This window comes from Typopeltis vanoorti, chromosome 7, assembly GCF_054136105.1.
Source record: "Typopeltis vanoorti isolate ZY-2024b chromosome 7, IOZ_Tvanoo_1.0, whole genome shotgun sequence".
Taxonomy (NCBI): Eukaryota; Metazoa; Arthropoda; class Arachnida; order Uropygi; family Thelyphonidae; genus Typopeltis; species Typopeltis vanoorti.
The window spans coordinates 152,910,382-152,926,149 of record NC_143555.1 but is presented as its reverse complement, the minus strand read 5'-3'; the positions used below and the strand labels follow the sequence as shown (position 1 = coordinate 152,926,149).

The 15,768-nt window shown below is 35.8% G+C and overlaps 1 protein-coding gene across 1 annotated transcript in view; it reads right to left on the bottom strand.

Moving 5' to 3' along the window:
• The window catches only part of LOC150105220 (uncharacterized), a 102,670-nt gene extending 87,171 nt beyond the window's left edge, over positions 1-15,499 (bottom strand). The window contains exons 1-2 of the mRNA XM_090395540.1: positions 15,438-15,499; positions 12,990-13,427 (exon numbers count right to left, since the gene is read on the bottom strand). Coding sequence (XP_090251666.1) covers positions 12,990-13,203 — 214 coding nt within the window. The 5' untranslated portion in view covers positions 13,204-13,427; positions 15,438-15,499. The remainder of the gene's footprint in view (positions 1-12,989; positions 13,428-15,437) is intronic.
• Between the last annotated feature and the right edge of the window lie 269 nt (positions 15,500-15,768).

Below are 15,768 nucleotides of genomic sequence, written 5' to 3'. Positions count from 1 at the left end.
CTCGGTCTCCACCACTCAATCCACCAACTACAACGAATCACAACTACCATCATCATCTACATGAACGCCATCTACTGCCCACCACCACTAGTATTTTCACAGAAAATCACAAACATCCATGACCACAGTGGGATTCAAACCCACAGCCTTTTGGCTGGAGAGCAGATACACTAACCACTCGGCCAACCATCCTCATTCATCCCTGCTGCTGCAGTACTGTGGAACAGTCTTTCCCCTGTGTATTTCCCAAGGAATACAATATACAGGCGTTCAAATCAAATGTAAACAAGTTTCTCCTTTCACAAGCCATCACCCATATACGGTACTAACATACTATAGGTTGACCAGCCAACCTCCTGTATATGGGCCCAACATTAAAATAAAAAAATAAAAAAAACCCAGGCTGGCGATTATGCAAATTATGTATCAAAATTATGATAGTGGCTGACATTACTGAAAACTAGACTGCTGAATTCCAATGGTGGCAAAGTTGAGAAGTTATTTATAAAAAAACAGTTAAGATCCTTAACTATAAAAAAAAAAAGTTACGTTAAAAAAAGAACAGTTAAGAATACAAAAAATGTTTTTTTTTTTTTTTGTCTTCTTGTTTCAAATCTGATTTCTAATTTCTATAGTCAATCTTATCTGTTCTGTTTTATCACAGTCTGGTTTGAATAAACAATGTCTCTGCTATAAATTGAAGATACCAAGAAATTATACTTGGTTTAATCCTTTATCCAAGTGTAAGCAAACAAAGTTTGCGCCTGACATATTTTCAGGACTGGGGCAACTCGTATATAGAAGCTAAGGGCTTCACATCACTTTCCTTAGTATCCCATAATGCAAAGCACATATCCTTACGGACACGTATAATGCTATTCATTATGGGATACTAAGGCAAGTGATGAGGTCTTTTTCCTGGTATCAAACAGCTGTTTAGCTACCGTTTACTATCTCATTCTGCTTAAATAACCATACCATCTGAGATAAACTTTGTTCCCACACTCCTGAATGATAACAATATCAACTTCATTCCTAACATACTAATTTTTAATGTGATTCTTCAACTGATACAATCTGTTCACTTCCTGAACCTTTCTTGAAACTCTCTTTTAAATCTCTTATCTGTGGGCTTTAGTTCGTTTATACCAAATTTATTATAGCAGTTATTCAATTTAGTTAGGGAATTCTGCAGGCATGTATTGGATTTATTCAAAAGTATAACATTATCTGCATAAAATGAAGAACTGAGATTAACATCTAAAATTTTGATATCACTTTAATACCACTTTCCTTCATAACGTGATCCATATAGATCAAGGTTTCCCAAACTTTTTTTTCCATGGCCCGGTTATTTTAATACTTCATCGTAACCCATTAAAATTTTTATCGCCAATTGGTAAAATAAAACAGATTTGAATGTTCGTAGAGTTTTCATTTATTATTATTATAATAAAGAAGCATTTACTCTTACAAAAATATAAAGAAATTAAACTAAAGCCAAGTAATTTATTAATGAGAAGTTTGATGCTGTTGTTTGTTAACTAGAAACTTCAGGTTTGGAGGAAAAGATAACTTTATTTTTAAATCCGGTTCGACTTCCAATCGGTTTCTATATTTATTTTTTAGAAAAACCAGTGTTGAAAAGTCTTTTTCAACACTGTGACAAAAGGCATTAGAAATTTTACCACTTTTTCTGCTAAAACTCGGTACTCCTGACGTAGCCTCGCCATTAGTTGAGCTACTTTACCGCGAACGAAGAGTTCGCGAACTCTTCGTTCGCGGTAAAGTTCGCGAACTACTTTACTTCGCGAACTACTTCGTTCGCGAACTACTTTACCGCGAACAATGACTTCTCCATTGCTTCTGCCTTAGTATCACCACTTCTGGTTCTGGCTCCCACTGAAGAGACCTGAATAAAGGTCGAAACCAGTCCAGGTATTGGCCCTTCCCTTAATGCATAGCACGTCTGCAAGGAGATGTGCTTTGCATTATGGGAGATACTTAGACGAGTGATAAGAACTTGGTCCACCTTTACCACGAGTTGCCTCAGTCCTGAAGATACTTTAGGCGCAAACTTTGTTTGCTTACACTTGGATAAAGGATTAAACTAAATTTATTATAGTCTGACCAAGTGAAAAAAAAAAATTTCCAACATCTTTCTTTAAATGTTTAAAGAATTACTATATTGCTCTTTTTATGGTTTTAATTGATGTCATAAATAATTTTTAGAATTTATATTACCCTCATGTATTGTAAATCTCCTTAAAACAAGGATCTGGGATTTGGGCCAGAAAATAATCCCCACAATTTTCTAGATGACCAGATATCAAGATTTTTGAAAAATTTATCTAAAATTTATTTAAAGATGAAGTTATCCAGTTTCTGGAATACATAAAAGAAAATATTTATAATGTAGTAGACATGTACAATCTGATAAATAATGGACTCAGATCAACATTTCCTAATGTGGAAACAATATTAAAAATTTTTCTAACAATGCCCATTAGTAATGCCAGTGGAGAACGTTCAATTTTTGCTCTTAAAAGGGTGAAAAATTATTTACGGAACTCTTTGCATCAGGAAAAAATGACACATTTATCACTATTATTTATTGAAAATGATGTTATGAATAATTTGAATTATGGTGATACTATTGATACCAGTGATGCATCCAGAGGGGGGGGGGGCCCTGGCCCATCCAAAGAAAAAGGAAAAAAACTAGAAAATTTTCCAAAAATCTTTACCTAATTAATAAAATTCATTTTTTTTATTTATGTTGTGTCGTGTCTTCAATTTCTATACTACTTATGAATTAGCAATCATTGCAGATGCTCAGTCATAGGTTGTATGCGATGCATAGTGTACATTCTGAAATCGTCTACTCAACTCCCCCCCCCCCCAAGATTAAACCCTGAGTGCACTACTTACACAAATGTATCAATTATTTGTGAAAGAAAGTTTAGTAAAAAAACATTTGTAGTGTCTTTACTTAGCAATAGTTTAACATTTGATATGTATTATCTTTAATACATATCAAATGTTATATATAATACATATTTGATAATACATATTTGATATGTATTATCTTTAATACATATCAAATGATATGTATTAAATATTGATATATATTCTTTGATATGTATTATCTTTACTTAGCATAAGTTTTTTAATAAACGTAATAAAAGTTTTTTGTATATATTGATTGTTTTTATTTATCTATCACTCTAGTGCATCGGGCCCCGAAAAGTGTAAGCATGGTCCTACCTGTTAACCAGAATCTGTAATCTAGAATTGGTGGCACTGATAGCATCAGCCTGGCCAAAGATTATTGGGATCATAGAGACGTGGTTGACAGAAGAGGATATAATAACAGGAATAGAAGTTGCTGGGTACAGCATTTTTCGGCAGGATAGGAAGGGAAAGCATGGTGGCGGAGTACTGCTTATGATAAGTGACGACCTATGTCCTCTAAGAGTGGAGGCTTTGGAAGGCTATGACACTGATGATTTTGAAAGCATATAGTGTGAGGTGGAGGTGGGCAAGACAGGATATTTAGTGGAGTGTTGCTACAGACCCAGGAGCACAGAGGGTGGGGACCAGGAGATGTTGAGACAGTTGAGCATGGCAAGTGCAAGAAGAATGATTGTTATGGGAGATTTTAACTACAGCAGTATAGATTGGGGAAAAGAAGATGCATGTAGCAAATAGGGGAATGGAATTTCTAGAATTCTTGAGGGACAAATGCCTTAGGCAACATGTAACAGAGGGAACAAGAGGTTCAAGAGTTTTGGATTTGGTTATAGCATGCGAAGAGCTGATAATAACTGAGATGACATCTCTCCCACCAGTTGGAGAGAGTGACCATATGGTTTTGACTTGGAAAATGAATAGACATGCAGGAGTATCAAAGAGACATGAACGTAAGTGGAATTATAAAGCAGGTGATTATAATAGTCTTAGACATCAACTTGGGGAAGTTTCGTGGAGAGAGGAATTGGACGGCTGGGATATCATTAGTGCTTGGGAAATTGTGAAGGAATATTTGTTAGCAGCAATGGTAAGGCTGTATTCCACGAGTGACGAAGAGGACACAATTTGGAGTAAAGTGGATGACAAACAATATTAAACAGGAGCTACATGCAAAAAAGATGCTATGGAAGAGATATAAGGAGACAGATGAAGAGAAGATGCATGAAGAATATAAGACACAGGCCAGGAGAGTGACTAGTATGGTGAGGAAGGAAAAACTGGAATATGAGAAGAGATTGGCACTAAGATCCAAGGAAAATCCTACGGAATTTTTTAGCTATGTGGCAAGTAGGAGGAGAAATGACTGTGGAAGAATGACATTGGGCGATAAAAATGGGAATAGGGTGACTGATGCAGAGGACATAGTGGAATTGCTCAATGAACACTTTATTGGAGTATTTCATCCTGGAGGAGTCAATTTGAATACTAGAGGGATAGAGCAGGTTCGAGGTTTAGAGGTGCAGGAGGAGAGTGTATTCCACATACTGAGTACTCTGGATGTTAGTAAAGCTGTGGGACTGGATGGTATTTCACCACGAGTTTTGAGAGAATGTGCTAAGAAACTGAGTGCCCTTGACCTGGCTTTTCAATGAAAGTCTGGCTGGAAAGATATCCATGGAATGGAAGGAAGGTAAGATAGTGCCATTGCATAAGGGCGGTTCGTGGTGGATAGAAGAAGGAGGGGTAAATGATTGAGACTTTTAAACTGTTGAGAGATGATTACAGGTTGACACTGGGGAGTTCTTTCGCTTGGTTGAATAGCGGGAAGGAGTCATGACAAGGGGCCATCCCTGGAAGTTATGAAAGGAAACTGTGAGAAAGAGGGTGAGGAGTGGTTGAACCGTGGAATGCATTGCCTGATGGAGTGGTGACAGCGAGAACGGTCGATGCATTTAAGGAGTGGTATGATAGACTTTGTTGAAAGTCTATTTTTCACTTGGTTAGACTATAATAAATTTAGTTTAATCCTTTATCCAAGTGTGAGCAAACAAAGTTTGCACCTGAAAGTATCTTCAGGACTGGGGTAGGTGGTAGAACACCACCGGGCAACTTGTTGCAAAGGTGCCCAGTCCTGAAGATACTTTCAGGCACAAACTTTATTTGCTCACACTTGGATAAAGGATTAAACTAAATTTATTATAGTGTAACCAAGTGAAAAATAAACTTTCAACATCTTTCTCTAAATCCGGAGTAATTTAATAAAAAGGTGGCACACTGTTTGGCAACTCCTACAGGTAGAGATGACCTTGCTAATGCTTCTGCCTGGTATCTCCACTCAGGCCTGGCTCCCACTGAAGACACCTCAATAAAGGTCGAAACTAGTCTGGGTAGTGGTCCTCCCCTTAATGCAGAACATTATACATATCCGCAAGGAGATGTGTTTTGCATTATGGGAGATACCGAGACAGGAGTGCTGTGAACTTCCTCCACCTTTGCAAGGAGTTGCCCGGTGTTGTACCACCTTACCCCAGTCCTGAAGATACTTTCAGGCGAAAACTTTGTTTACTCACACTTGGATAAAGGATTAAACTAAATTTATTATGATAGATTTTGTGTTTCCCAGGAGGGACCTCCCTCAATGAGTCTTAATAGACTTCTGTTTCTTAGAAAGGACCTCCTACGATGAGTCTTTTGACTCCATGGAGGCCTGAATAATAATAATAACATGGTCAATGAGACTTTTCTTATCTTATTTCTTGATTTTTTTTTTTCATGTGAATTTGTGTGCATCGTTATGTTGGAACACGGTACTAATAATGACTAGCCAAACATACCAAATAGAAATGTAGTAGGTACTTATCATTATTATTAACTTTTTGCTGTCTCTAAATTTTCCCCAAAACATTTCTATATGTTTGGAATCATTTCCTACTGTGCCATTTAGATCTACAAGAACCAGGATCAACTTTTCCTTTTACTTTGGGTCAGCTACCTTCTATAATGCCTCAAAAAATTCCTCCATTTCTGCATTAGTAGAATATTCTTAGGACTAAGGCACAATAAGTTGCATTATCCAGTTTCCCATTCTGATATGTACACATCACTCTACTTGATAGTGCCTGCCATTTCTGATTATCCTCATATTTCATGTGAAATAAGCTACTATTCCCTGATCGTTATTTCAATATAACATCTTGTACTTGTTGCTTAAAAGAAATTCACCTGTTTCTGTCTTCTTTGTCTTGGTATGTCAACATAATGTCTATATTATGCAGATATTCAGGCAATGACAATCAAGGAAAAGAAGAAGTATCCATAGTATTCAACACAAAATACGAGGCTCATCTTCTTGAATGGCAGTCAGTGTCAAGTAGAGTGATTTGGGCAAATATCAGAATGGGTAACTGGACAATGAGACTTATTTGTACCTATTTGTACCCACATTTGTATATTATTTGTATATATTTGTGCCCACAGAAGGTTCTACTAAGGTAGAAGTGGAGGAATTCTTTGATGCTTTAGAAAAAGCAACTGACACAATGAAAAAGGAAAAGTTGGTCTTTGTTGGGGATCTAAATAGCAGAGTAGGAAATGATTCTCAGACATACAAAAATATATTGGGAAAATTTGGAGAAAAGAGCAAAGCTAATAATAATGGCAAATACCTATTGGATTTCTGCACAAGACGTGGACTGGTTATTACTAACACCATGTTCCAACATAAAAATGTGCACAAATTCATGAAGAGAAGAGACAAGAAATAAGAAAAGTCTCATCGACTATGTTATGGTTCATAGTGATGTTTTCTCCATGGTGCAGGACACAGAGTGTACAGAGGATTTGAAATTGGAAGTGATCACTATTTAGTCTTGAGCAGGATAAAATTGAATTTCATATTGCAAAGAATAACATGTAAGAAAGTTTTAAAACAAATAAAAGTTGAGCAGCTCTCAAATGTGAACTCATCATCATCATCATCAAATTCCTGCCATGTACCCTCAAGGGGTGTACAGGATATGACAGTACTACATGAAAAAATTACATCATTACTAACTTCCTATCTACAATTTTCCTCCAAATCAGTCTGTTACTTGTCAAGACACCAACATTATCAGATCTTATATTTCTATCGTCTAAGGTACTTTGTACCATATCAATCCACCTATATCTTGGTCTTCCTCTGGGTCGTTTTCCTGCCAACCTGGCAGAGAACACTTGATTTGCTACTTTTTCCTCTCCCATTCTATTTAAGTGACCATACCACCTGAGATTAGCTCTGCTAATGCATTCCTGGATGCTGACAATGTCAAGTTCTTTCCTAATATCCTCATTTTTAATATGATATTGCCATTGATGCCATCTGTTCACGCCTCTAATCTTTCTCAGGACTCTCATATCTGCGGTCTCTAGTCTTTAGTCAAGTGTTTACTTCTGACCCAGCTCTCAGATCCATAAGTTAAAACTGGTTTGAACACTGTCTTGTATACAGCTAATTTAGTGTTCCGACTAATTTCTTTCTTATTGCATATGAATTTATTCAATTGACTTCCCACCATACTAGCTTTGCTGATTCTGTTGTCTATTTCTATATTTAATTTACCATCTTCAGTAAAAATCGTGCCTAAGTAGCTGAAATGTTTTACTTGTTCCACAGGTTCTCCATTCACAACATAGTTGACATTTTCAATGATTCTGCCTATTTTCATTGTCTTTGTCTTTTTATTGCTGACCTTCATACCATATCTATTACAACAGCTATTCAATTTAGTCAGAGAATCTTGCAGACTTGTAGGGGATTTATTTAGAAGTATAACATCATCCGCATAAAGCAAAGAGCTGACATTAACATCTCCAATTTTGATATCAGGTTTAATACCACTTTCCTTCATAATGTACATCCTTTTCTCACACCAGATTTAACATTAAACCATCTTCCTGTACTTCCTTCAATTCTAACTGCTGACTTACAACTCAAATAAAGACTAAGTATTGCTTGATATAATGCCCCATTGACACCATATAACTGCAGCGTATTGAATAGCTTCTCTTTTGGCACCTTGTCATATGCCTTTTCCAAATCGACAAAACTTAAATACAGATATCTGTTATATTCCCATGCATTCTCGACTATTTGTCGTAAAGTGAAGATCTGATCCTGACAGCCTCTATTTGGCTGAATCCAGCTTGTTCTTCACCAAGCTTTTCTTCCACAATTCTTCTCAACCGTTTCTCAAGTATACTTGCGTAGATCTTGCCAGGAACACTCAGTAGGGAAATACCTCTGTAATTCTCACATTCAGTTTTATTTCCCTTTTTATATATAGGTACTATGAGAGCTCTACTCCAATCATCGGGAATTCGTCCCTCTGTCCAGGCTTTCTGAACTATGCAGTGCAGCCACTGTAAGACTCTTATACCACCATACTTCAGCATTTCTGGTCGAATATCATCTACTCCTGCTGCCTTTCCACATTTCAAGCCTTTGATGGCTTTTTCTACTTTAAGTATGGATATGTATTCCTGACTGCATGCCTGGTCAGTGTTTTTTATCACTGTGCTGTCATCACTGCTTGTTTCATTTAGCAGTTTTTCAAATTAATTACTCCATACTTCAAGGATATCTTTTTCTCCTGTTTTCATTTCACCTTTATCATCTCTAATTCCTTTTACAGCACTCTTTCCTCCATTCCTAAGCTTCTTCAACAACCTCCAGAATATTTTGCCACCTTCTTGATATTTATTTTCTATATTCTTGCCAAAGTCCTCCCATGACTTTTGTTTAGCTAGTTTTACACACTGTTTAGCTTTCTTACATTTGTCTCTCTATCCTCTAAGAGCACAAGCTAACTTATTTGCCAGGAACTTTTGATATGCTTTCTTATTTTCCTTAAATGCCTCTTTAACTTCCTGTGTCCACCAGTGAGTTCGGATTTTTTTTATCCTTGCACACAACCTCACCACATGCCTCTGGCAGAATCAATCAATGTTTTCTTCAGAGTTTGCCACTGAATCTCCAAGGTTTGATTCCTGTTCTCAAACTCTTTCATTTTTTCTTCAATAATCTTTGTGTATTTTAGTCTACAGTTCACATCTGAGAGCTGCTCAACTTTTATTCGCTTTAAAACTTTCTTACATGTTATTCTTTTCAATATGACATTCAATTTTATCCTTCTCAAGACTAAATAGTGATCACTTCCAATTTCAAATCCTCTGTACACTCTGGTGTCCAGCACCAGGGAGAAAACATCACTATCAACAATAACATAGTCAATGAGACTTTTCCTATTCCTAGCCTCTTCTCTCCATGTGAATTTTTGCACATTTTTATGTTAGAACATGGTGTTAGTAATAACCAGTCCATGTCCTGAGCAGAAATCCAACAGATATTTGCCATTATAATTAGCTTTGCTCTTTTCTCCAAATTTTCCAAAAATATTTTTGTGTCTCACAATCATTTCCTACTCTGCTATTTAGATCCCCAACAAGGACCAACTTTTCCTTTTTCATTGTGTCAGTTGCTTTTTCTAAAGCCTCAAAAAATTCCTCCACTTCTACCTTAGTAGAACCTTCTGTGGGACCATAGGCACAAATACGTCTCATTGTCCAGTTCCCCATTCTCATATTTGCCCACATTACTCTACTTGAGACTGACTGCCATTCAAGAAGATTAGCCTCGTATTTTGTGTTGAATACTATGGCTACTCCTTCTTTTCCTTGATTGTCATTGCCTGAATATAACATTTTGTATTTATTGCTCAGAAAGATCTCACCAGTTTTGGTCTTTTTTGTTTCAGTCACCCCTATTATGTCGATCTGGTACTTTTCTAATTCCTCAGCTAGCTCCATTTCTTTGCCATTCAGGCTTCTTACGTTGATAGTACCGATCTTTAACTCTGGTGATGTTGAGTTGGGGTTTGTTTTCAGATTTGTTCCAGTAGCTGACTTTTCGCTGTTCGTCCTGGTTCCCTGGCGAAAACAACGGGGGCCTTGTTTAACCGGGCGACGCCCCAGCCGGCATGAAATTTTGTACCATCATTTTTTATTTTGGTTTAACCAATAAGAATACAATTTGGTCAGCTAAATCCCAAATTGATAGCCAATCCTCGTTCGTTCAGTAACAAAGTAGATAGTAGACTAAAATACACAAAGATTATTGAAGAAAAAATGAAAGAGTTTGAGAACAGGAACCAAACCTTGGAGATTCAGTGGCAAGCCTTGAAGAAAACCTTGATTGATTCAGCCAGAGAGGCATGTGGTGAGGTTGTCAGCAAGGATAGAAAAATCAGAACTCCATGGTGGACAAAGGAAGTTAAAGAGGCAGTTAAGGAAAAGAAGAAAGCATATCCAAAGTTCCTGGGAAATAAGTCAGCTTGTGCTCTTAGAGAATAGAGAGACAAATGTAAGAAAGCTAAACACTGTGTAAAACTAGCTAAACAAAGTCAAGGGAAGACTTTGCCAAGAACATAGAAAATAAATAGCAAGGTGGCAAAATATTCTGGAGGTTGCTGAAGAAGCTTAGAAATGGAGGAAAGAGTGCCTGTAAAACGAGTTAGAGATGATAGATGACATGAAAACTGCAGAAAAAGATATCCTTGAAGTATGAAGTAATTACTTCGAGAAATTGCTAAATGAAACAAGCAGTGATAGCACAGTGGGTAAAAAAACACTCAACAGGCATGTAGTCAGGAATACAGATTCATACTTGAATTAGAAAAAGCCATCAAAGGCTTGAAATATGGAAAGGCAGCAGGAGTAGATGATATTTGACCAGAAATGCTTAAGTGTGGTGGTATAAAAGTCTTACAGTGGCTGCATTGCATAGTTCTGAAGGCCTGGACAGAGGGATGAATTCCCGATGATTAGAGTAGAGCTCTCATAGTAAAAAAGGGAAATAAAACTGAATGTGAGAATTACAGAAGTATTTCCCTACTGGGTGTTCGTGGTAAGATATATGCAAGTATACTTGAAAAACGGTTAAGAAGAATTGTGAAAGAAAAGCTTGGTGAAGAACAAGCCAGATTCAGGCCAAATAGTGGCTGTCAGGATCAGATCTTCACTTTACGACAAATAGTCGAGAAAACATGGGAATATAACAAAGATCTCTATTTAAGTTTTGTAGATCTGGAAAAGGCATATGACAAGGTGCCAAGACAGAAGCTATTTAATATGCTACAGTTATATAGTGTCAATGGGGCATTATATCAAGCAATACTTAGTCTTTATTTGAGTTGTAAGTCAGCAGTTAGAATTGAAGGAAGTACAAAAAGATGGTTTAATGTTAAATGTGGTATAGGATGTACATTATCCCCTCTGTCACTCATTATCTATATGGATCACATATAGATAATGAGTAACAGAGAAGGAAAGTGGTATTAAACCTGATATCAAAATTGGAGATGTTAATCTCAGCTCTGCTTTATGCAGATGATATTATACTTCTAAATAAATCCACTAAAAGTCTGCAAGATTCCCTGACTAAATTGAATAACCATTGTAATAAATATGATATGAAGGTCAGCAATAAAAAGACAAAGACAATTAAAATGGGTAGAATCTTTGAAAATGTCAACTGCGTTGTGAACGGAGAACCTGTGGAACAAGTAAAACATTTCACCTACTTAGGCACAATTTTTAGTGAAGATGGTAAATTAAATATGGAAATAGACAACAGAATCAACAAAGTTGGTATGGCAGGAAGTCAACTGAATAAATTCATATGGAATAAGAGAGAAATTAGTCAGAACACTAAATTAGCTGTATACAAGACCGTGTTCAAACCAGTTTTAACTTATGGATCTGAGAGCTGGGTCAGAAGTAAAACACTTGACCAAAGACTAGAGACTGCAGATATGAGAATCCTGAGAAATATTAGAGGTGTGAACAGATGGCATCAATGGCAATATCATATCAAAAACGAATATATTAGGAAAGAACTTGGCATTGTCAGCATCCAGGAATGCGTTAGCAGAGCTAATCTCAAGTGGCATGGTCATTTAAACAGAATGGGTGAGGAAAGATTAGCAAAACAAGTGTTCTCTGCCAGGTTGGCAGGAAAACGACCCAGAGGAAGACCAAGATATAGATGGATTGATGCAGCACAAAGTGCCTTAGACGACAGAAACATAAGACGTGATAATGTTGGAGTCTTGACAAGTAAGACTGATCTGGAGGAAAATTGTAGATAGGAAGTTAGTAATGACGTAAATTTTTCATGTAGTACTATCATATCCTATACACCCCTTGAGGGTACATGGCAGGAATTTGATGATGATGATTATGTCGAATTGGGACTTATCCAATTCTTCTGGTAGTTCCATTTCTTTTCCATTGATGCTTCTTATGTTGATGGTGCTAAATGTTGAACCCTGCTGATGTCGAGTTGGGGTAGCTGAATTTTTGCTGTTCGACCTGATTACCTAGCAAAAACAACAGAGCTTGTTTAACTGGATGACATCCCAATAGCATGAAATTCTATCATGTTGTACCATCATTTTATTTTGGTTTAAGAAAATAAGAATACAATTTGGTTGGCTAAATCCAAAATTGCACCCCTTGCTTGTTTGTTCAGTATCCATGGAAATACCTACTGATGGGAGTGTACAATGAGAAGGTACGATTAGACATCAGGTCAGAAGTCCTAGACAGTTCTCTGCATGTCTTAAAAGACTACATAGGGGTCTCCTCCAGTTATTCAGCTTGACCTTTATGCACTCCAGATTTATGTTAAGCTTGCATTATATTAGGCTAAATTTTATTATTATTTAAACATTGAATTAGAATGTGATTTAAGCATGATACACATATTTAGTTTAGTTTGGAAAAGCTTTAAAAAAAAATCCTTTAAAGAAAATTTCATGAGTTAAGTGGTATAAAAAACATATGTTCGAAATTTTTATTCAGCAACAACGTTAAAAGAAGACTTTGCATTTTGCTTGGCTGATGAGAAAAGATTTTTCATCCAGTTTTTCCAAACTATATTTTGTCAGTAGAAAAAAAATAAGGATAATATACATAACCTTCTTGAAACACTGTTTTATGATTTAATAGAGATAACAGAGTTTCTGGAGTCACATCAGAAGGAAGAGGAAATGCAGGATGAGAAATATTTTTTCCAATATCTTCAATTTCTTCAGAAAGAATAAGACTTTTTTTTAATAGGGGAAAATGTGGTTGAACTAAATCAACATCATCCTCTGGGTAATCAGATGGTGCTGTGAGTGTTACCTCCATGGCATAGTAGTTTTTTTCACTCTGAAATTTCAATGAGTCCACATTTCCTTAAGTGTCAACACACAAAGCCTTTTATTTAAGAAAGGATAATGATATGACTTAATAAAATGCATTTTTCAGGATAACTTGCTCATGAAACACTCTTTATATACAGTAGTATTATTCTGTAGGAACTTTATGATGAATCAAATCTGCATATCCATCAAAGTAAATATCCACATGCACTATAATAAAAAAAGAGAAATTTTTCATTAATTTTGAATATGTATAAAGAAATAAGCAAATATCATAAACATTATTTTTGCTTAAAACACAATTCTTTAAAAAGGCTAGTCTAATTTAGTACTGTATATTAATTTTTTTCTTTTGCACTCGCCTTATTCTGCATAATAAATTTGGCCAACCTGGTTGAGTGGTTAGCATACCAACTCTCCAACCAACAGACTGCAACTTCCATGCAAGATGAATGTTGTTCCATGGATATGGATGCCTTATGAATGTCTTTAGAGGTGGGAGATGAATTTCATCACACAGCATCAGACAACCATCTCATTTAACTGAACCTGAAGTGGTTTGAAAAAAGTTCCATGTGTGGTCTCTAGAACAGGATTTCTACATTTCAGAAAAAAAAACAAAAAATCTTAACTCACCCATAGTACTAATATAATAAAGATTTACATGAGCAAAAGCCAGATAAAAAAAACAAAAAAACAGTTCCAATAGATATTTATTTCCTAACATTGCAAACAAGTTCATAACCACATTATATTTTTCAATATCAAAAAAAATCAAAAAAAAAAAACAAGCTTTCAAAAAGCCACATAATATAGCAAACACAGTTTATTATTATTTTTATTATTATTATACAAATACATCTCATGTATCTGATTTTTTTCCCTAGCTGTTAATTATTCTAGGAGTATTAGTATGATATCTAAGTCTCCATGGAGTCACTAGCCTCATTACAGATCCAGACTGTAGCAATGCATTCCACTCAACCATCACTCTCTAAGCAAGAAAGAAATGTACTATACATTCCTTAGTCAGAATACTCTTATACAGTTATCAAGGATGACTTTTTGTTCTCCCATCAGCTGATGCTGTGCAGTATCTCCATGTGGTCATGGAGTCAAAGACTCATTTAGGAGTCCCTTTGTTACACACAGTTCATATCTTGCCTAAAACGCATTTGAATTCTCTGCAAACACTACATGCTCAGGCAAGGCATTCCAGTCATTCACAACTCGTGTGCAAAAAAACCTGCATCTTGTTCCCTTGTTCGCATCTTTATACAGCTTCCAGGGATGATCCCTTGTTCTCCCCTGATCTCTCACCATTTTTTGAAAGATCTCTTGAACAACAATCCTATTACAATCCCTTACCAACTTGTATGTCGCTATCATATCATCCCTCTTCCTCCTATCTACTAGGATAGAGTTTGCACACCTTCCCCAAGGTGTGCAAACTACACTTCTCATACTCAGCATAACAAAATCCTAATCTAATTAAAATTTGGAAAGGGAGGAGAGATATTGTAAACATCATGGAAGACTGTCTAGAGAATTGCTGCAATACTGAGTAGGAGGTAACCGACTAGCAAAAATAACAGGGTTGTAGTTACATTATCCATCTTCAGGTTTAATGGAATCAAAACAGCAAATGAAATAATTAAACACGGGGTTAAGAGTTCCAGTATTCCATCTCCATTATCACAGAGACATCATATTGTATCCCAGATATTTTATTTCAAATTAAATTCTGTTCCCATAGAATACAGTACTTCTAAATAAATAATAATAAAAAAAAAACTTTGCTGTAGTGGAATTTATTTTTGTGCAGTATTATTCTTCATTTTCGTCATTTGTGTGAGAAACTTAGAATTCTGTTATTCATTTCATATATTTTATCTGCGTATCAAAATTGTCACATTTCGCTTCTTACATCTGTTTTCATTCCTTTAGAGAAACATTCAAACTACTAAGAAGGTTTCGCAGAATGAAGGTGGGGAAAATTTTTCAGTATGTGGCTAAATATTCAGCCAGCAAGTATGATGTCTCGCTAGCCTTATTATCATTCCCGACATTATCAGTATTCAAACCAAGAATAACCAGGGCATGTCTAGAGTATCAATGAATTTAAGCGCAATAACAGCTTCTGATATATGCTGAAACTGGTATTAACATTAAAATTAAAAACCTTGCGCACCACGTTTGTCATTCATACACAACACTAACCTTCACCCTATACCAAAAACACATTTCCCAGAAGTATTCTTTTTCAAACCAATAAGTTCCGCCATTGGAAATAACACACTTTGTGACAGAAAGCATAAAAATTTCACAATTAAAAAAAAAATCATAATAATAAATAAAAAAGTATATTTTGTGTTAGAGGCCTGTTTATATATATTTCATCACAATAATAATTCCTAGAGTGCATGACTATATAAATAACTCTTCTCCATCACCTATGGAATTCATCTCCCCATTCACATTAGATAAAATAAAACAAGCATTAAAACAAATGAAAAGTGAAAAATGTCCTTGTGAAGACCTAATTCACGTA